The sequence below is a fragment of the Marmota monax genome, unplaced genomic scaffold (assembly GCF_021218885.2).
Source record: "Marmota monax isolate L192 unplaced genomic scaffold, Marmota_monax_Labrador192_F-V1.1 WCK01_AAM20220418_F8-fsc00044, whole genome shotgun sequence".
NCBI lineage: Eukaryota > Metazoa > Chordata > Mammalia > Rodentia > Sciuridae > Marmota > Marmota monax.
The window spans coordinates 14,022,887-14,045,628 of record NW_026695198.1 but is presented as its reverse complement, the minus strand read 5'-3'; the positions used below and the strand labels follow the sequence as shown (position 1 = coordinate 14,045,628).

Genomic DNA, 22,742 nt, shown 5'->3' with positions numbered 1-22,742 from the left:
ATGCTTCTTCCTCAAGAAGGTGACATTTGCCTCCGGTCACATAGCTGGCAAGTAGCAGACCTATGGAATGCAGCCTCACTTATTTTTACGTTTCATTCATAAATAAAAAGAAAAGTCTGGTCAGAAACATCAGGGCCGAAATGCTTTAAAAGTTAATCTTATCATCATCGCACTTGGCCTTAAATGTTCTTAAAATAATTGGTCATCTTCTTTCTAGAGAAGCCAAGTTAGCAAGAAGGTATTAAAAGGATCTTTTCACTTTCAGTGAAATGAAGATGCCTAAGACAAAGACTCCTAATAGGTTATATGAGGTTAGCTTCAGTTACATAGCAAATGCATGTCAGCCAAAAACACGTGTGAATATAGACTTTAAAATTTTTTCTCATATTTATTCAAAAACTATATTAGCAACATATTTTTCTTGCAGATGAAAGTTTCAACACTCCTTTTTTGTGAAAGAAAATGTATCCATAGAAACTAAAATCTTAACGAGTCAGGCTTTATTTTATTTTGACTGTAGAAGTTTTAGATTTTAAAAATAGTAACCAGCTGATTTCTGTCATTTCTATAGCCAGGATATAATAATAGATTTCCTGTTCACAGATATCTTATGATAAGGTTGGCCCGTATTGAAGGCTGTACTGAATCTTGAGCAGGCATTCATTCTGTGTGGAACAGGGTGTGTGGACAGCTCAGATGTAAATCTATTCCCTGTTTTGAGAAACATTTGCCTTGTAAATTGTCTGGGAAACTCTTCTTAATTTTAGAGTCATTCTCCTACGTAATACCAATTCCATAAATGGACTTTTCCCCAGTATTGGGGATACTTTCTTGATATGCATTCAGAAGATAGTTTCTGTTTGTACAGAAATAGTGTAAGTAGGAATTAGAAGTCTTAACTTTGAACATTCCAGGTACTTATCTAATGCTAACTCAGACTCCTCAAACTGCTAGATGGATTTGGAAACTTGTATGTAAAATTCTTCCCCGTGTCCCCTTACAAGACAGTCTAATACAGAACTTTTGTATCTCCGTGCCTAAGGAATTTTACACTTCACTGAAATGGGAGACTAAATGGGAGACTATCTGCACAGTAATAGCTTACTTACTTTGTATTACTTCTGATTTTTAGCCAAGTGACTATCATGGAGTTTAAATATGTGGCCATGGTCAATAATTAATGAATTAGCTACCAATGCATTCAAAACTTGAAGTTCCCACTGTAAAAACTGTTTTTTCCCATCAATATACAAATGTGCTGTCATAATCACCTTTATTAGAAATAAATGCTTCCCTTGCCTCTTACACTCCTCTCTACCTCCTGTTCCAATTCTTTGATCTTCCTGAAAAGAGCTTTCCATAGCCCTGTCTGTACCTGTTGTCTCACCTGCTCATTCCCCTTAGCATGCTCCAGATGGATTCTGGAACCCACCACATGACTGAAATGGCTCTATTTTGCCACAGCCTGTTAATTTCCTGATTGAATTCCTTGTCTTAGTTGACCTGATGCAGTTGACTTCGAGCTTCTCATTAGCATTCTCTGTGACACCCTGGAGGCCTGACTTCTGTCCTTTCTTCTTGTTGGTGGCTCATTCAAAGTGTTCTGTGCTGATTTTCTTCCTGACCTCTTCATTGACCATGCCTCAGGAGATCTCAGCCCCCTTGACTTCTCCGTCTGACCTCCATGGATCTCACAGACTTTGTGTGTTTGACATCAGCTCCTTATCCCAGCCTTCTGCACACCCATCCTTCTGTTGATTTATCTTCTTCACCCCCTTTCTCTCAACTCTGTTTTGGCTCTATCTTCAGAATAGGCAGGCTTTCCTTACTGCCTCTATCACTGATGGCCCCTCGGTGAGCCACTGCCATCTCTCTCCTGTAGGTGGTCCTTCTTCTGCCCCCTGTGCTCAGCCAGTTTTTTTCTCAAGGGCTTTGCATTTCCATCCTGGTAAGAGCCACATTATTACGTGTCTTTCCTCTTGTCGAATGCAACTTTTCAGAAGTCAGGAATCTTTGTTTCATTCACTGATATTCCCCCACATGCCTAGGACAGTGCCTGGTACACAGAGACCCCTTATGATCTCTAATGGTCCCTCAGTATTCGGGGTTCTACACCCACAGATTGAACTACCCACAGATGAAAAATATTCAAAAAACATTAAAAATAATACAAAGAATAATGCTGTATAACTATGTACATGGAATTCACATTGTATTAGTTATTATTAGTCATCTAGAGACGATACAGGAGAAGGTGCAATAGGTTATACAAAGTACTATGACATTTTGTATAAGGAATTTGAGTATCCGTGGTTTTTGATGTCCCTGGGAAATCCTAGAACTAATTTCCTGCAGATACTGAGGAACACATGTAATTGTTGAATGAATAAAAGTGGTAGTAAGTTCAGGCTATGCTATTCCATAATGATTCTAATGTGAACATATATTTACGGGATGTTATTTTTTTATACTTATCCTTTAATTTAACCTAGAAGAGGTAGAGAATGATCCTTGTAGTCTTTGTTTTTATTCTTTTTAATGACAAAATTATTACTCTAGTAGTATGATAAGTAGATAGAATCATGGTTATAGTTTTTAAGCAAGAAGGGAACATAGAGATTATATAATTCATATCCCTTATTTTGCTACACATGATGAAAAGACCCTGATTTGTTTGATGTCTTATTAGCTACCGTGACAGCTGCTAGGAACACACAGGAAGCTCATGCCTTGTAGTCCTCTGCTTCTCAGACTACAGTTCAGTTCAACTCTGTGAGATACCTATCAATGGTGTGCAAGATGGATATAGTCATTACCGTCTTGGAGTTTACCATCTGCTGCCTGAGCTGGAGATGAGCAATTATTTACAATTATAAAGAGAGTGACAGTGTGCTACAACCTAGCATGTAGCCAGGAAAAGGGAACATAGCCTGGGACTCAGGGAAGCCCTCTTGATGATTTGCTAGAATCCGAAGATGCATAAGAAAAAGTTTGGCCATGAGAGAAGAAGAAAATTCTAGGTACATTGACCAACCTATAAATAAAGGCTCAGAGTGAGTAAGATTGTGTATGAAAGGAACCATGTGCAAAACCCTGAGGGAACTTAGAGGACAAGGGAGGAGAGCTTTGGATAGATAACAAGGTGTGTAAGAACTGGATTTCGGGAAGCTTTATAGACCATGGCAAGGAGTAGCTAGACTTGAATGGTAGACTGTTGTAAGGTTTGAAGCAGTGGAGTAGATACCCTTGGAAGTCATACATCATTTTAGTATCAGTTTATTGTCAATGGCATAGAAGCAGAGTGAACACTGATCTGCAAGTTGATTGTGACCCCCAAACACATCAGGGATTAGCAGGAGACATGGGCAGTACAGTTGTCTGGCCATTCTGGTCAACACCACAGTACTTTGCTGTCTGGCCTGGACTTCTGCTTTGAATTGGCTTTCTGATGATACTTGAAAAAATCCCATCTTCTTTCACCCTGGACCTGATAGCTACCCTGTTTTTTAAATCTTATTTCTTGCCTCTTGGTGCCCTAGGATGCCAGCTTCTCTATTACACTCTCTCACTTTCTGTCAGCCAGTGGAATAGAGTCCTAATAAGTTGTGTTGGTCACTGAGGTTCATTTCTTTTAGCACATAGCTTGCAGTCAGGAGTTTCAAAGGAATCCTGCATTTGCTGTCCATATTGCTTTGCCTCATTAAAAATGTTTGGATTTTGAAAGAGCAGTTTAATTTCCAACAACTTAGAATTTATGTCACTCGTTCCAGTTGACATGATTTAATTTTCTTTTGATTTTTTTTTTTTTGTTTTCGATGACACAGGTGAAATGTTTTGAGTTATTACTACTGTGTGTTCAGCTGCTTTTTATTTCTTCTGTAATTTACAGTTCTCTCGTGTGCTGAGGAATCGAGCTTGGCCCACCTTTAAACAAGCCAAATCTAAGATCTCCCCACTGCACAGCAGTGATTTCTGCCCTACCAACTGCCATGTCAATGTGATGGAAGTTTCTTATCCCAAAACATCAACCTCTCTGGGGAGTGCTTTTGGTGTTCAGCTGGATAGTAGGAAGCATAATTCTCAGGATAAAGAAAGTAAATCTTCTGAGCAAGGTATGTTGGCTTTTGAAATTTTATTACACATGAACATTTAGGCAATTATAAGCATTGCTGCATTTTATAATATGTTAGATTGCTGGTATGCAAGCAATCCTGCCCTTTAAAAAAAAAAAAAGAATTCTCATGTGGATAGTTATATCCATGCATAAGTGTACACAGAGTGAAATTGGAGTTATGCATTAGCCTGGTCTTCTCTTTGCATACCATGAAAAATTATTATTTTTCTTTCAAGAAAGACAGGATGATTTAAAATTAAAATTCCTCATGTCTATGATAAGCATAGCTCATCTTGAGTGTGAAAGCCACTAATCTGAAATGGCTTTATAACTTTGGGGAAAATCCCAGAGGAACTGGTTAGAAATGCATTAATGCCAATCTGCATCATTGTAGTGGGATGAGGGATTGGACTATTTGTAGCTTTTAATTACTGCTCCCCACAAGATTTAATTCCTCAATTAAATTCAATGTTGGATTGGGATTTTGTTTTATACCAGCCTGAACCTCTAAAATGTATTGGACTGGATAGTCATACATTTAAGGTAATAAATATTACTGTGGAATGATTTTGATTCCTCAGGGAAACTGAGCCCGATGGTGTACATTCAGCACACCATTACGACCATGGCAGCCCCTTCAGGACTATCTTTGGGACAGCAGGATGGCCATGGCCTTCGGTATTTGTTGAAAGAAGAAGACTTAGAAACTCAAGATATCTATCAGAAACTTCTGGGCAAAATCCAGACTGCACTGAGAGAAGTGGAGATGTGTGTTTGTCAAATAGATGAGTAAGTTTTTTATATTATAACGTTTGCCTAATAAACAATCAGAAGAAAGTGGGACTTTTGAAAAAGTTATCCATTCTTTAGATTTAGGTAATGTAGGAAATTTGTGCTGATCATACAGTTCGTCTTCATTTTCCAGTATTCCATGGATAGATAGATATTTTAAGTAGACATTTAATACCAGGGAAGAGAATGACAAAATTCTATCTTATAGAGGAAAACTAAGTCTCAGTGTGAAAATATGATGTGAATAATATGTTTGAAACTGTAACAGCTGTGTATGAGGATTTTCTTGTTATCTTTTGCAGTTCAAATTCCTGATATTTGATGTATGTACACTGGAGATATTTATGAAAGATGCAAAATATAATGAATATTTTAACTAGTTTAAACAGTTTTAGCATAGTTAAAATATTTATATTTAACTAATAATATTATTATTATTTATATAATATTTATTATTTAACATAGTTAAAATATTTAACATAGTTGTTAAATGAGAAAATATGGAAAATGTACCTCCAGGACCAATACTTCTTTTATTTTCTGTTTCACATTCTGGCCTATAAATAATAGCCCAAATTGCCTGGCCAGGAAGCAGTTAATGAGGAGTTTTCTATCTACGTCAATCCTAATTCTTACTTAAGAATTTGACAGTTGGTAGCTGGGCACTGTGGCTCATGCCTGTGATCCCAGAAGCTTGGGAGGCTAAGGCAGGAGGATTACATATTGGAGGCCAACCTCAGCAACAAGCAAGGCTCTAAACAACTTTGCAAGACCCTGTCTCAAAATAAAATTAAAAAAAAATAAAAGAGCTGGAGATATATAGCTTAGTGGTACCGATCCCCACTCCCCAATCTGGGTTTAATTCCTGGCAGCACACACACACAAAAATCTGCAAATTGTCTACACTCTTTGGGACTGTAGGATGACTTGTCATGTTTTTTTTCCTGTGATTATGCTTCATTAGTCAAGGCAGTTCAGTATGGTCAGAGTAGCATGGCTTTGGGCAGAGGTCAGTTCCTTATATATTGAAGTAGATAATAATGAATTTCAAGTTTCTGGTGACAGTTATAGAAAATAACATAGAAAGCAGTCAGCATAGTACCGACGAATATCATGCTTTCTCACTCATTCAATAGATGGAAATCTTTGAGTACCTCCCAAATTGGCATATTTTGAGAACAGTTATAAACGACATCATCTTGTTTGCATTTTGTCTTTATGAAGTTGTTGATTTAATTTGCCGGCAGATGTGTATATGTTTCCTTCACGCATTCATATCATCCCATACCTTTATGGATAATTCATTTTAGACAAAGTGTTTAGAACTTACTGCATGCTTTTGTAGTAATCAGGCATTATACTAGTGAAGTCTTAATTGACATGATCTCTTATTTTACATATCTTTGAAATTTGGAGATCAAAATAGATACATTATATTTTTAAATTGCCTTCAAATTACTATTCTTTTTCCTGAAGTTTTAGGGGTGATTTAAAATTAAAATCCTATTTTTCTATGTCTAATGAACTAGCTTTTTAAAATGATAACATTTCTATATTAAACTGTAACTTCCCTGCTTATAGATGAATTAAACCACCTGAAGTTGCTAAGAAAACTATTTTTAAGCAATTGCATTATATTTTTGGATTGCCTTGAAACCTGGTAACAGAAGTTTATGATTTAGGACGTCATACTTTGCTTAATCTAATAAATGTGATTTTATTACGTATTGTGTTCTACTTTAGATACCAGTTCTTTTCCCTTTGAGGTATTTAGAAAATATGTAAAAGAAGCATTTTTATCAATGAGGCAATAAATAATGGTATTGAATCATTGATGCCAACTCTCTAAGGAATTTTATGGGAATATCTGGCTCAATCTCATACTTCTGAATGACCCGTTTGTTGGTGGCAGGATTATTGATGTGCCTCAGCTGAAACTGCTTGAGAAACTAAGCCTCTAATGCTCTGACTGGCCGGCAGTGCCTGGCAATCATCAGACTGTCTTTGTTAATTGATTAACTTTTTTTTTTTTAAAGAAGTAGGTACTGTCAATACATTTTCAAGAAAAATGTTGGAGCCAAAGAGGTTCCTTTACTTGATTTGAAATGTTTATATTTAAAGCATTAGCTGTTGAAAGGCATTAGGTATTTTTATTAGCTAGAACTACTTAAAATGATTAATTATTCCTCTCGTTTCCCCCATTCTAAAAGCCTTTACCCAGCTCTGTATGTTTATCAGAAAAGTGACATGACATGAGCCAGTGATCGGTGCAGCTAGCCTGGTCTTCTCTTTGCATACCATGTAATTTAATTCTAAATATAAACATGTTCCATACAATTCAATCTGCAATATAATCACTTTAAAACAGTACAGTGTCCAAGTGCCTGGATTCCCTGTTGCCCTTAGTATTCAGAGATGCTACATTGCATTCGAGCTTAACAATTTATTTAAAAGCTAGTTAACAAGCAATTTTCTTGCCATATAGTAATTATTCTTGGTCAGGGTGGAAAAGCAGATCTCAGATGCTTTGCCAAGTTTTAAAATAAATTGCCTCTTAATAAGTTGCTTATTCCTCTGAAGGGCTGGTGTTGAGCTTGTCTTATCATGAAATCTAGACACCCTGCCACTTGAAAACACTTCTAGAAGTAAAATTTTCTTTAATACATAGGCATTTTGCTAAATCCTCCTACTTAACTTCAGATCCTAAGATAGAGTTAGAGATGAATTTGCTATCTAGTAACACAAGATAAGGTGATGTGATGAATTTAATCAAAGCTGTATGATTGCTCTTTAACTTTGGGACACTAAGTACTTTTGTCCTTGAATGGGCTCTTTCCAGTTAAAGACACTTAGATTTGAAATATGTAAAACCAAAAAATAATTTATGAATAGCCCCCATTCTATTTTAAATTAGAGGATTTGTGTGTTCTTTCAGGGAGGAAACAAAGAGAACATTGGGGAATAGAAAAGTTAGGAAATTTGGGAACAGATTTCATTTTGCAGATGCCCCAAGATTAAGACATGAGTTGATTGCATTATAGGACAGTTAGTGACCTGGGGGTGGGGGATGGTCACAGATGGAAAGGCTAGTGGAATTACCTTTGGCATTTCCTCAAGCCTTTTGTTGAAAAAATGTACAAATAGAAGCATAGATTGATAAAAAGCAGCATCTATGATAGGTGCTCTGTGCCAGGCAGGGTTATGCTGTTCTATACCCTAATTTCATTCTCACAGTTCCTCTCTGCTTTGTATTATGAAACCCTGGGATGTATCACAGACACTTGAAGCTTAACTTTGTTTCCAAAACTGAATTACGATTTCCTTATCCTTAAACCTATTTTGACCCTTCTCTACCCTGGGCTTCCCCTTCTCAGTAGATGATTCCCTATCTCTTCAGTTCCTCAAGCCAGAACCTAAGAGTCATCTTTGGTTCTTCTTTTGCCTTCCCCCAGCTCTGATTCTGCACCAGGTGCTGTCAGTTATACCTCTGAATGCATTCACGTCTGTCCCTTTAGATTGAGTTAGCATCCTCTCTCACTAACACCACCGGAGCAGTTTCCACTCTGTGATTTGCTCTGATACATTCTATATTCAGCAGATGCCCGGGGGACCTGGAAAGGTAAATTGTGTAGTCCCCTGCCTAAAACCATGAAACCACATTATGCTACAGTGAAGCTAGGGCTGTTCCTTGGTATTCACAGGAGATAGCTTTGAGGATCCCCTGCAGGTACCGAAATCCCAGGATGTTCAAATCCCTTATATCAAATTGTTTATTATTGGTATATAACCTGTGTCAAACCTCCTGTATACTTTAAACCATCTCTAGATTATTTATAATACCTAGACATTATAAATATTATGTAAATAATTGATACATTGTATCATGTAGGGGATAATGGCAAGAAAAAATTGTGCATGTTCAGTACAGATAGTTTTTTTTTCCTGAATATTTTTGATGTGTGGTTGGTTAATCTATGGATGCAGAATCTATGTGATATGAATGTGTTATTGGGGCCTGCAGTTTCCTACATGATCTGCCCCTGTCTTCTGCCTCTCCAAACTCAACTCACTGAGCTGCAGCTTCAGTAGACACTTTCTGTTACCAGAACTCTGACCCACTTCAAGGTGCTCTGCCTGGTGGGCACTGCCTCCCAGGTCTGCATGTCTGAATTCCTGAGTGCTCAAGAGTCAGACTGATGGCAGACCCATTTAGAGGTTTGCCTGTCCTCCAATTAAAGTAGATACTCCTCTGTCCCTGTTACTTAGACCTCTCTTCTCTGTACATCTCTGTGTTACACTGGCTTTTCACCCCCTTTATCATTCACAACAGAGGTTTCTTTCTCACTCACTCTGAGTCCACCTTGGCCCACAAGGTCTCTGTTCCACATTGTGCTTCCGCAGAGTCAAAGACAAGTGCCCCATCAGATGGAATGTTTCTATCAATGGCAGGAGAAGGAAATGAGACAAACTGTGTACTGGTGTGTGTAGAGGCTTCTACAAGTGATCCCATTCACAACCACTCACATTATTTTGGCTAAAGCAAGTCTCATGGCCAAGCCCATCCTCAGAGGGCTAAGGGAGCACCTCCCAATCATGTGATCATACTAATGACCCTTCTACTCCCTCTAGAGCACCTAAGGCATATGCAGGGAGAGAAGGTTGTGCTTTATTTGCAAAGCATGTGCAACAGTGGATCTGTCCCACCCCACCTCTGAAATGAAATGACAATAATGTTACCTGCTTCATAAGGTAGTTTTAGGATTAAATCAATTAATACCTGTTAAAAATCATAGCGATGGACATAAAGAGCATAACACATGTTATTTGTGGTGAGGATGAGGATTATATTTTAAAAGCACGAGTAGATGAAATCCACTGTGCACAGAAATCTTTATCAGTGACATTAGGAGGTGACTGATATGGAATGAAATGCTGCCCAGAATTTTAATTAATGGACCTTTAGTAAATAGCTTAATATCATATATGAGCAAAAGCAAAGCAAAATATTTTTGCATGCACAAATGAGTACTATAGTCTGATACCTTATTGTTGCTTTTCAGAATCTGGAAATTTTATGTGAGAATATGGTGTTGAGAACAGGTTTTCCTATCATTTATTTTTAAGCTTAAACACTTGTTCCCATAGGGTCAATGCAAGCGTGATTGCAACTGTTTGAAATGAAAAATAAATACATGAAAATAATTCTCATTACTTTCAGAAAATATTTTATGCTTAGCTCCATGACTTCTAATTTAAAATATACATAAGCACAGAGGGCTGTCTGCAAAATGAGAACTCCTGCATATCTTTCCTCTTTGATATTCAGAGTTCATCTGTCTGTATAGTGTGGTGCTTGGGTAATTGGAGTTACTCTAATGTTTTAATCTTTGGGGTAGAAGGAGTGAATAAATATACAATCTGTCTTACAAGACATTAAAAGTATATTTCCAAATAGAGAAACTGTTTAAAATAATTCGTAACTTTCAGTTATTGAAAATGCTCACAGAGCCTTGAGCTATGTAACAGGGCTCCTTCAACCACCACTGATGTCTAAAACCTATAAAATGCTAAAATAGTATTCAAAGATCATTTCACAGTGACACTGTCCTCAGCTATACTATTTGAAATTGTAGCTCGGTGTTTTCTTTGTTCTTTTCCTTAACATTTGTCACTCTTTGTTATGCTCTAAAGTTTACTTGTTCACTGTTGATCTTCTTCCAGGGAATTTTACACTCTGAAGAAGGCAGGGACTTTTGTGGTTTGTACACAGCTGTATCCACACCACTACAAATAACACCTGGTGCAACAAGTGTGCTTAATTAGTGAGACCTCTGAACAAGGATTTCACTCCACACACAGCTTTGGGTTTGATGTTAGGGAATATGTGTAAGAGGTAGAAAGCTACCAAATAATAAAATGAACATTTTCATTGCTATGAAAAAATAAATGTCAAGACACGTGCTATTGGTTGGAACTCAATGTCATAAGCATGTAGTATGAGCTTGTTCTGGCTTGAAAGCCAGCCATGGGATCTTGCTTTAGATGTGGTGTAGTTAATTGAGTGAGTTTTATAGCATTCTGTTGGATAATAAAACCCAATTACACCTTTGCTCGATTTTGAGTTAGTTCTAATGGAAGCATTCCACGGCCAAGCATCCGGGCCTTAGAGTGGTGAATCCAGCAGGTCGCAGTCTTCCCCAGGCTTCACACCACTCCATTTCCATATGGTGCTCCAGCCTTGAGCCAAGAGGAAGAGGTCCTCATTTGGGCCGATTTGTGATATTTCATTCTGGCCACATTGCAGATGAGACTAGAGTAGTCCCTGTTTCCTCCTGTAGTCACATTGATGTGACTCTGTTTGGTGACTTATAATCACTAAAGTCAGACTCCTGCTTGTCCGAGTAGCCAGCGAGAAGCCATTGACAACAGGATATTGTCCCTTTCAAATAGAACAGACCTGGGAGAAACTCCTGGTGGGAATTGGCAGGTAGGTGGGTTTTTACTATTTGAGGGTGAGCTAGTGAGGATAATAAAGCACATTTAGTGTTTGGGTTTAATATTTAGTAAGCACTTTAAATTTTACCAGGTATTTTCACGTGGTGGTGATAGCAGTAATGGTGAGACGAGAGGAGATGGCTACTGTGCACCAGGAATATGTGGCTCTCATTTCCTTCCATAGCACCATGTGGGCTAGTTATTCTAATCACCCTGCTTGTGAAAGTGTCCGTAGCTTGTTCTGATAACAAAGCTGATCAGTGGCAGAAACAGGATCCAAACATAGTTTTCTGGCCTAAACTGTGTGTGGTTTCTTTATGAATTCTAAGCAGAAAGTGTGAGCTCTCTACTACATGCTTTTTTTTTTTTTTTTGGTACTGGGATTGAACTCCGATGCATTCAACCACTGAGCCACATCCCCAGCCCTATTTTATATTTTATTTAGAGACAGGGTCTCGCTGCGTTGCTTAGCGCCTCTCCCTTTGCTGAGGCTGGTTTTGAACTCGTGATCCTCCTGCCTCAGCCTCCCAAATCACTGGGATTTCAGGTGTGGGTCACTACGACTGCTCTACTACATGCTTTTTATGCAAGAGGATATGTATTTGATGTGCAATATGGGAGTACTCTAGAAATATTTGTAAGCCCATCATATTAAACAAATAAGGTAGTTATCTGTAGCAGCCAATTTCAAAATGTGCATTTATCATTTTTTTTCCAAATATCCCTTTTCAGCCTTCTATCTTCAATCACATATTCTCCAAAATTGGAACGTAAGACCTCAGAGGGCATAATACCAACAGACAGCGACAATGAGAAGGGAGAAAGAAACAGCAAACGAGTCTGTTTTAACGTAGCAGGAGATGAGCAGGAAGATTCAGGTCATGACACCATCAGCAACAGAGACTCATACAGGTAATTCATTCATTGTCCACCTCATTTCACCTGTGATGACCAGCCCCAGTCAAAGCATAGTGGGACAGCATAATCTTTCAAATACTTGCCTTATGTAACCTGAGTAACTTGGAAAGAACATTTTTTCTCTAGCTGTGTGGACCTAATTTGGGAGACTTGTTCTAAAAATGGATTGTGTAACATGGAGAGAAGATAAGAAAATTGTGCCTACATTTACTGTTTTTGTTGTTGTTGTTATTTGTTTTTTGGATATCTGTTTGAGATCATTGGTTTGTTGGGAACTAAATGGCAGTTCTTTTTTGCCCTGTTTCCCCCGTTCTTCTTAAATTCTGTGTTCCAAAATAACTGGAAAAATTCCACTTGCCCAACTCCATAGCCCAGCTTTGTTTGTTTCTTCTCTTGGATGCTTTTTTAAAATTCTGATTTGTTATATAGGACAGCAGAATGTACTACAATTCATATTATACATATAGAGCACAATTTTCATATCTCTGGATGTACACTTGGATACTTTTTGTATTAGTTTGCTAGGGCTGCCCTAACAAAGTACCCACACTGGGTGGTATAAACAAGAGAAATTTATTAACAGGGAGTTCTGGAAGCAGGATGTCTGAAACTAAGGCATTAGCCACCTTGGTTTCTTCTGAGGGTGGAGGGACAGTTCTTCCAGGCCTGCTTGACATGTAGATGGTCATCTTCTTCCCATGTCTCCTTACATTGTCTTCTCTCCATATGTATCTTTGTGTCCAGATTTACCCTCCATATAAGGACACTGGTCATATAATTAATAACCAACCCTAGTGACCTCATTTTATCTCCATTACCTCTGTATAGACCACATCTCCGAATAAGGCCATGTTTTAAGGTTCTGAGTGTTAGACTTTATCATATGAATTTTGGGAGGGTGCAATTCAACTTTCCTCTCCAGAGTCTGCTGTCATGTTCTTTTAGATTCTCAGGTGAGGCTTTCTCCAGTGAATTTCCTTCTTTGAAAGTGCCTTTTCTCCCTTGAATCCTTATATCCCCTGAAGCCTCATTGAGGACTGTTGCAATCAATCAGCCACAGATGCTGCGTGGGCAGCTGGGACATATCCTGAGCCATTTACATTGAAGGCAAAAGCTACCTTATTCACTCATTTCTTATGCAGCATTTTTCAATGAAAAGATATCGTGTGAATCTTAATTACATCAAAGTTATTCCTACAAGGGATGTTTATCACAAAGTAATAAGTAACATTAAAATTTTTTTAATATACTTTTTTTTTTCTTTTTTGGTGATGGGGATGGATCCCAGGGCTTCATGCACATTAAACCTGTATTCTACCACTGAAATATGTTTTTATCAGACTCATGGGGGAATGTGATGATTTCAGATATTTTCCCACCACAGCCCCATGTGGTAGGTTCTGATAGTAACTCCATTTTACACAGAAGGAAGCTGAGCCCCATTTGAGTTGCATAATTTAGCTACATGACCAGGTTGTCTGGCTTCACCGTTTCTCTATTATCCCAATTTCAGTGTTTCTGGGAAGAATTTTAATGAATACATAAAAGCTAATTTTTTCCTAGAGATTTGATAATATATCACACAGATTAACTACCTTTACCATTTCATTTACTTTTAGCATCTAAAGAGAGCAGCATGCTCTTTAATGGGAATCTGTGGTTTTTCTCCGGTGGGAAATTACATGTTTTAAAATACTTTCTACCTCACGTTCTAGTTATCAGATAATTAAAATTACCCTCACAACCTCCCTCTAGGCTAAGAAAGAAACTTGAAATGTAAATTTAAAGTTAAGTAAGTTCTTTTTACTAACTCTAAGAGGAACTCCTGCACCATTTCTGAAATCCTATTTATGCCCATATTCACACCCAAATAATTCAAACATCTTTCCTTGGATATTCATCATTATTGAGTATTTACCTTCAGGGATAGTAAATACTTGTGGTATTTACTTCCCTAAGGGAGTTCAGAATATTACCAATAACTTGCATTTAAGCCCTGAAAAGGTTTGAAAGGCAGAAATCATGAAACAGGACTTTGATCCTATAAGCAAATTAGCTTCAGGCCCATGTCACCAAAATAGATCATGAAAAATTTTATGTTTGGTTTGACTCCTTAGTATTATAATTACACATTTTTTAAAATTCACTTAGGATTGGAGTATATGACATAGCAACACTTGAAATTTGATTAGATTAAATATGCATATTTTTTTTAAAAGTGAGATATGTAAAGTCAAAGGAGCTTTTCAGTCTCATAACTTTGTAGAAAGCATATTAAGAAACATGGCAGAGGCATAAAGTCCCATCATAAGTACTAGCAGAGGACTTGGGCCATCGTATTCTTAAAGTGATGTGAAACCCGTTCTTTTCAGTGACTGCAACAGCAACAGGAACTCCATCGCCTCCTTCACCAGCATTTGCAGCAGCCAGTGCAGCTCCTATTTTCACAGTGACGAAATGGACTCGGGTTCGTTTGGCAAAGGCATTTGTGTTTTCTGATGTTGGTGTCATCGCAGATAACTTTAAAGGGATTAGTTTCTTTGATCCATGGGCCTAGTTACCTTTTATCAGTCATTCTCAGTGGTTGCATGTATTGCCTTCCAGTTTTATGTGCTGGATAAAGTTGTTGCGCCAGTCTCAATTACAGAGCGAGTGAATTAAAAAGAAATGAAAGAAGCAGGCTCCATTTTTATCTTATGTGTTTTATGGGCTTTCTACGGTAGTGTCAAGGATCATAAGTATAGAGGAAATGAGTTTTACTGAAAGCATGAGGCATTGTTGATTGGGGTGGACACGTGAGAAAGATTTTCAAAGAAGGATTTTCTTAAGACAGTAGGTGTTCCTGAGCAAGCCTTCCACGTGGGAGATGGAGAGAGGGATGGTGAGAAAAGCAGGGAGTGATCTAAGTAGCTTCAAAAGTCGTCTTTCTTGTGTATAAAGAAAAGAGAATTTTAATCCAGTGAAAATAAATCCTAATTCTTTGCTGTGCAGTTTGATTCAACCCTTCAGCCACTAGAAAAACAGACCCTTGGAAATACTCCTGAGCATGGGGCAGCCAGGGTCCTTTCTGTATGTCATTCTGCTCTCCCTTGTTTGGGGAGGAGCCGTGATCTGACATCTCAGGTGTTCTGAAAACTTTTGGAATTATATTTTTGCACATGACAAATAATGTGGAATAAGAGCTCGTATTTAATTATTTTTTTACTTTATTTAATGTGAAAATATTTCATGAAATGAATGACTTTTTTTTTTTTGACATCTAGGTGATGAACTTCCCCTAAGTGTTCGCATTTCTCGTGATAAACAGGACAAGATACATAGTTGCCTTGAGCATCTTTTCAGCCAGGTATGACAGGATGTTTTCAGTCTTTTTTCCACAGGAAAAAAACCTTCTCAGATGTTTGGAGGTAGAATGGAAAGGCCTCTGTTTGTTCCTCCTTTGCCCTCAATTTGAAAAGGGAATAAAGATTTCTTCAGCCAAAAGACTGTTGTGAATATCAAATATTTTACAGTCCTTGAAAACTTAAAAGTATTAAACACATAGAAGATAGCTTTTAGATTATTTGTGTTTTTTTTTTTTTTTTCTGTTTGTGTGGATGGGTTTTCAGAATACTTTGACCTTTCTTGCTACTCACTCAACACCATTCTTAATTTCAAAAGGTACAAGATTATCCTGGTTTTCATGTTGCTGTTTTGTATTAAAAAAATTATAATCATAATCAAAGTTTGTAGTGTAGAAGCTTCTACTACTTTGAAAAGGATTCCAATAACATTTAGTTTTTTAATAACTGCCGAAATTTCACTTTCTTTTGTAAATTTATTTTTTATATTAATGTGTGGTAAGAGAATAAGATGTTATTGGAATTGCTTTCCAATGAACAGGTGTTTATTACAATATTTTATTCAAAGACACATTTTGTAAGCATTGTGAGATTTCAAAAACAATTGTTTCTTTAAGGAAAACATATTTATTTATACAGGTATGGTGGTGCATGGCTGTAATCCTAGAATCTCTAGAGGCTGAGGCAGGAGGATCACAAGTTCAAAACTAGCCTCAGCACCTTAACAAGGCCCTAAGCAACTTATTGAGACGCTTTCTCTAAATAAAAATATTAAAAAGGTCTGGGGATGTGTCTCTGTGCCTCTGCTTTCAATCCCCAGTACCATGAAAAAAAAAAAATTTCAACAAGACTTATTCTTAGGAATATTTATTATGTCTTCAGACAAGCATGTAACTCTTGGAAATCTGCTATTGACAGGTGGATTCAATTACCAATCTCCTAAAAGGACAAGCTGTTGTGAGGGCCTTTGAGCAAACTAAGTATCTCACACCAGGTCGAGGATTACAAGGTAAGGTTTAAAAAATAAGTAGTACAAGAAATCTGGAAACAAAAGGTAATAGACAATATAGTCATGGAGGAAATACATTTTATAAGAAAAAAATGTGATTGCTTATGTTTCATTATTCAATGGATACTACCTCTATTTTGATAATTTTCAAATATGTTAACTATTAGTACAGTTTTTTTTTTTTTTATAGATCACTATGAACCTTTTAGGTTTCCTTGAAATTTTAATTTTAATACCAATAGTGGCCAGGGTAAACAAAAATGTATCAATTGAAGATACATAAGTATTAAGCTGCTTTTGCTGAATTCAAGATTGATGCCTACTTGGTCATTTCCTAGGGATGAGAAACTGGCCTGGGAATGTGAATTTGCAAATAGAGCAGCCAGGCAGAATAAGATATAGAGCTTCCACTCTCTGACATCTAGTTTAGGATGTATAAAGTAGAATTGTTTTCTAAATTTGCTTCTTTTTGAAACATTTGTAAGAAAATGACATTAAGGTTTGATTTTTTAAGATTTAACCAATTCTGCTGTAATTAAGCTAAAGAAATTACCATCTTGATATTATAGGATGAGAGTGATTAAAAAAACAACAACAACAACAACAAAAAAACTTTGAAGCCTGCAGGTTGCACTGTTTGGGACTTGGTTGAAAATTAAAAGAGATTTTCTGTATTTATTTAGAATTTCAACAGGAAATGGAACCAAAGCTGAGTTGTCCAAAAAGGTTAAGGCTTCACATCAAGCAAGATCCTTGGAATCTTCCCAGCAGCGTCCGGGCTCTTGCTCAGAACATCAGAAAATTTGTTGAAGGTCAGCATGAAGAGCAAAGAATGTTGCATGATATCATCAGTAATAACTTTAAAACCCATTAAAACCAAAAGTCCAGTAATGTCTCATCACTTTTCAGTGTTTCATATTGTGAGGAAAAATAAAAGGATTGAAATGGGTGAGGAAGAAGTGAGGAGAGGGAATAAGATTGCAGAATCTCATATTCCAGGGATCTTAAAATTATATAGGGTGTCATTGAAAATATTCTCAAAGAATAAAACAAGGCGTACTTAGGAAGATAAACTGGACATGGAGAGATCATTTTTCTAAGGGATCACAAAAGGCATGAAGCTAAATTTTATGGAGAGTCAAAAAATTTGAATGTGAATCTGTGTGAGAATCAAATAGGTTGACATAGTTTTTATCATCAGTTTTAAAGTTTCTTTTTCAGAAGTGTTAGTCTCAGTTATTGTCATTGGCTACCGTGATATTACTTACACAACATCCTCTAATTTGTACAACCTATAAATTGGAGAGATAAAACATGGAGAATACTACACTGAGTCTGATTGTATATAGTTTGGGGCCAGAGTAATTAAGTAGACAATTCTGAGAGTTTCCGGTATAGTTATGATAGAAAACATAAAATAAGAAGTTTTTCATAATTTTAAGAACTTTATAATTTAACAGTTCTCTTCTCAGTGACTCGGCTAGTGACTAGCAATGTCTGGAGATACATTTGCTTGTCACAGTTGTGAGTGTGCTATTGGCACCTAGTGGGTGGGGCCAAGGGTGCTTCTCAACTTTCTGCAATGCCACAATGTCACAACCAAGAATTATTTGGCCCAAAATGTTGATAGAGCTGAGGCTGAGAAACATACAGTAAATATCATGCCTGTGTTTACATTTTTATTCCTCAGTCCTTTGTATGTCAATTGGGTGTGATAGATAATATTCAACAGGATTCCAGCATAATTTGGGGGGTATATTAGAAAGAGTTTTATTCTTTGCTGACAAAAGACAGTTCCTAGTGTCTGATGAAGCCTGAGCCTGCCACTCAACTCCTTTATGCCTCAGCTTTCTCATTTATTAACTGACAGAGATGGTTTAAGTATTCTGTGATTACTAAGTCTTCTGCATAGAAATATACTCAAATGTAGCAGTTTATATAATGTTTAAGATTGGAAAATTTTGTATAGCTATGGAAAAATTTTGCAAATAAATCATAACAGTTCTATTGTGGGATGAAATATTTTGTTCGTGACAGCTGGATTTATTAGCCATATTTTTATTTTATGACTTCATATTACAGTTACCTGGGATATTTTTTGGTATCATGTTTAAGCAAAAAGTCTGAATTAAAAAACCCCCAAACTAATGAATAGCAAAATTGATGAATGCGTTTATTTTTTATAACACATCATTTTAATTATAAAATAGGCATAACATTAATTTACCATTTGAAACTTTGTGTGTGTGTGTGTGTGTGTTTATAGTTCAGTTGCTTTAAGTACATTCTTATTGTCATACAAGCATTATAACCCTCCATCTCCAGAGCTTTTTAGATTTCTCAGACTGAAATTCTGTACTTATTAAGCAATAGCTTCCTGTTCCTTTTTCCCTTAAGCCCTGGCAACCACTATTCAATTTTCTGTATCTTTGAGTTTGACTCCTTTGAATTTGGTTCCTCATGTAAGAGGAATCCCAATATTTGTATTTTAATGTCTAGGTTATTTCATTTGGCATAATGACCTTAAGGCTTGTCTATTTTATAGCAAGTGTCAGAATTTCATTTCTTTTTAAGACTCATATTACATTTTATGTGCACACCATGTTTTTCTTATTCATTCATTCATTCATTGAGGGACAATTAGGTTGTTCCTACTTTTTGACAGCTGTGAATAATGATGCTGTGAACTTTGGTATACAAATACCTATTTAAGTCTCTGCTTTCAATTCTTTTGTATATATGCCCAGAAGTGGAATTGCTGGATCTTACAGTTCTATGTTTAATTTCTTGAGGAAATGTCATACTGTTTTCCAAAATGGCTCCACCATTGACACATTTTTTTTAACGTGTTCTTTTTAGATATACGTGAGGGTAGGGTGTATTTTGACATATTGTACATACATGGAGTATAACATATTCTAATTAGGATCCCATTCTTGTAATTGTACATGATGTGGAGTTTCACTGGTTATATATTCATACATATATGTCCGATTCATACTGTCTTTCCTGTTCCCAAACCTCTCCCTACTCTTCATTCCCCTTTGTCTAATCCAATGAACTTCTAATCTTCCTCTCCCTACCTTCCCTTGTTGTGGGTTGATGAATACATTTTTAAAAAGACATTGAATGTAGGGAATTTAAGCATATACTTAACTGAGAAAAAGCATATTTTTCTCTGAGTAGATGCCACTATCATAATACTCCCAGGAATTGTAAATCTGCAGTTCTCATCATCCTTGAGTGTTTCTTGTTGATGAACAAAAGAAATTGATTTAATTATATTTATTTTTAGAATAAAATGCATTTATCTATTAGAAATGGAGAAATTCTTAAAACGTCTTCGTTGTTTTTGAAGAAATTTAGATATAGACTTCTAATGTGGGATAAAAACTTAATTTTTAAAAAGATATTCATCTAAGAATCCTGCATTTTCATCTCAAGCCCTGCTTTTAGACTCTGTACCTTGAGTCACAGTGGGCAGCCATAGAAATAACAACTCTACATGTATACTTTGATTGACTGACCAGTTGATATACTGGTACCTCTTTTGGTCATGGGAGCCCAGTAGCTGGTTGAGCATGGCTGAGTGTATTGAGAACTCTTAGTCAGTGGTGGGAGGAGGGCTCTCTGCAAAATTTATCATAATGCCACATGGCCAGAATTTTGTGGTTTATGTATGTGGATGAGATGACCCCATCTCTGATGTTTCCTTGTCTCTAATTTCAAAATATCTTATCAAATGTATGCCATATAGGATATCAAAATATCACCATTCTATGATCTTTACATAGGGAGGATTGTTACAATGCCATTCAAAAGTTATATTGTGTCACATGGTGGCTCATACCTGTAATCCCAGCTACTTGGAGACAGACACAGGAGGATCACAAGTCCAAAGCCAGCCTGGGCAGGTTTGAGACCAGTCTTGATAATTTAATGAAACCCTGTTTCAAAATTAAGAATAAAAAGAGCTGGTGATGTAGCTCAGTGACCAGGTACCCCGAATTTAATACCCAGTACCTCCCCTCTCTCTCTCTCTCACACACACACACACACACACACACACACACACACACACATTGTATCCTTATACTCTCATCTACTCATAACTTTCTAAATTGAAGAAAGAAGAGAGTAGGGAAGTTAGGGGACTCAGTGGGAGACTGGTTAATTGCAAGGTGTAACTATGACAGTGCCTACCTCCTGCTTAGTCCCTGAGCTAAATTCTCATCTCATAGTTTCAGCTGAATGAAGATGTGTTTCCTTGAGTAACACAGCATCCCCTTAAATTCAAATGTTTATTAGTCAAAACATTTCTAGTTCTGCCACCTATGAAAATTGTACTCCTTTCAAAATCTGTGTCTTTTTTTAAGCAACCCACTTTTTCATTTTTTCCTGTATTTGTCCCAATGTCCCAAAGTATGGCTCTTACTTTTCCTCTTTTTTATCATGTCCCAGTAACGGTGATGGTTTTCTGGCTAATCTTTCTTTTTCTATCTTAGCTGATTCATATATACCATTACTGAGTTCATCTTCTTAAAACACCTTATTTTTTTATTTCAGTGCTCTGCTCCACAGCCTTGTAGTGTTATCTGTTACATAAATCCAAATTTCTCAGTCTGATTTGAGAAATGATTTTTCAGTGGGACTTTCTAATTTCTCAATCTCAGTCATTTAATACATAATAAAACCTTTCTCTTCTGGATTGTTAAATATTAGTTACTCATTCTGTATTAGATTCCTTTGCTAGCAGTATTTTACACTCTTAGCATATGTATCTATTCCCCTGACAGTATGATTTTAAATTTTTGACAAAATATTTTCTAGTCTTAGAATTCTAACCAAGCCTCAGCCAGGTTTAGATTAGAACAATAATAATCTTATCACACATACAGAATGTTAAACAATTTTCAAAGACTTAATATATATTCCCACTCAGTTTTTCCTACACTGGGCTGTAAAATTGATAAAGTACATGTTGTTATCATTTATGAATGAGCTAGTTGAGACTTAAAGTAATTTAGCAATTTTCTAAAGCTACAAAGCTAGCACATAACAACTCGGCTTTCTGACTCTTAGTTCAACGTACTTGCCTGCCTCCTTGTTTTTGCAGTCTTATAGAAATAGCTTGCAGTCTCTTAAAAGTGCTTGCCCTTTGAAATATTTGACACATTGCTGACCATTTAATTCTGTTTCTGACTCTACTGTGAACCTGTTTAGAATAGGATGCAAATTAACTTTTTTTGGGTAACTTTGTAAGTTTTTTAATTTACCAATTACAAGTGATCTGGTTGCCAGTTGGAAGCAAATAGTAATACATATCTCATTGGACCTATAGCAATGGGTATGAAGTTTAATACACATTTATCAAATATCTGTGACTTGCCTTGTGTAGGGTGGGGTGGAAAGAAGTGTGTGTATGTGTGTGTGTGTGTGTGTGTGTGTGTATTTTTTAAGTAATAGTAGCAAAAATTTGTTTTGACTGTTTATTGATACAGACCACAATAGCTATAGGAGATTAGAGTACTCCTTGCATGCTATCACAGCTAAGGGTGAGTTAAAAGCTGTCAGAATGTAATGTTTCATTGAGTAACATAATTCATAACTGGAAGACATGGTAGGGTGTAAGTAGTGGATAGTATTTATATAGGCAAATATAACGTGTCAGGTAAATGAGATTTTTATTACCTAATTAAAAAATATATATATATACACACACTATTTTATATATATATATATATATATATATATATATATATAAAATACGTTCATGCTAAGTTTTACTCACAGTTAAAATGTGATGTTTGTGACTGAAAAAGAGAACAATTAACTGAACTGTTGTTTTGTTTTTTTTTTCCCTTTCTCTGCAGAGGTAAAGTGTAGGATACTCCTGTCTCTTCTTGAATACACAGGTAATATTTTGCATTTAAAAAATATTTTTAGTTGTAGATGGACACAATACCTTTATTTTATTTTATTTTATTTTATTTATTTACGGGTGCTGAATATTGAATGCAATGCCTTATGTGTGCCAGGCAAGCGCTCTACTACTGAGCTATAACCCCAAGCC

General features: G+C 36.5%; 1 protein-coding gene across 1 annotated transcript in view; it reads left to right on the top strand.

Moving 5' to 3' along the window:
• Prex2 (phosphatidylinositol-3,4,5-trisphosphate dependent Rac exchange factor 2) overlaps window positions 1–22,742 on the top strand; it is a 298,856-nt gene that overhangs the window by 161,630 nt on the left and 114,484 nt on the right. The window contains exons 24-31 of the mRNA XM_046428586.2: window positions 3,890–4,112; window positions 4,696–4,903; window positions 12,134–12,313; window positions 14,692–14,786; window positions 15,583–15,665; window positions 16,579–16,669; window positions 17,353–17,481; window positions 22,543–22,584. Of these exons, the coding sequence (XP_046284542.1) occupies window positions 3,890–4,112; window positions 4,696–4,903; window positions 12,134–12,313; window positions 14,692–14,786; window positions 15,583–15,665; window positions 16,579–16,669; window positions 17,353–17,481; window positions 22,543–22,584 (1,051 nt within the window). The remainder of the gene's footprint in view (window positions 1–3,889; window positions 4,113–4,695; window positions 4,904–12,133; window positions 12,314–14,691; window positions 14,787–15,582; window positions 15,666–16,578; window positions 16,670–17,352; window positions 17,482–22,542; window positions 22,585–22,742) is intronic.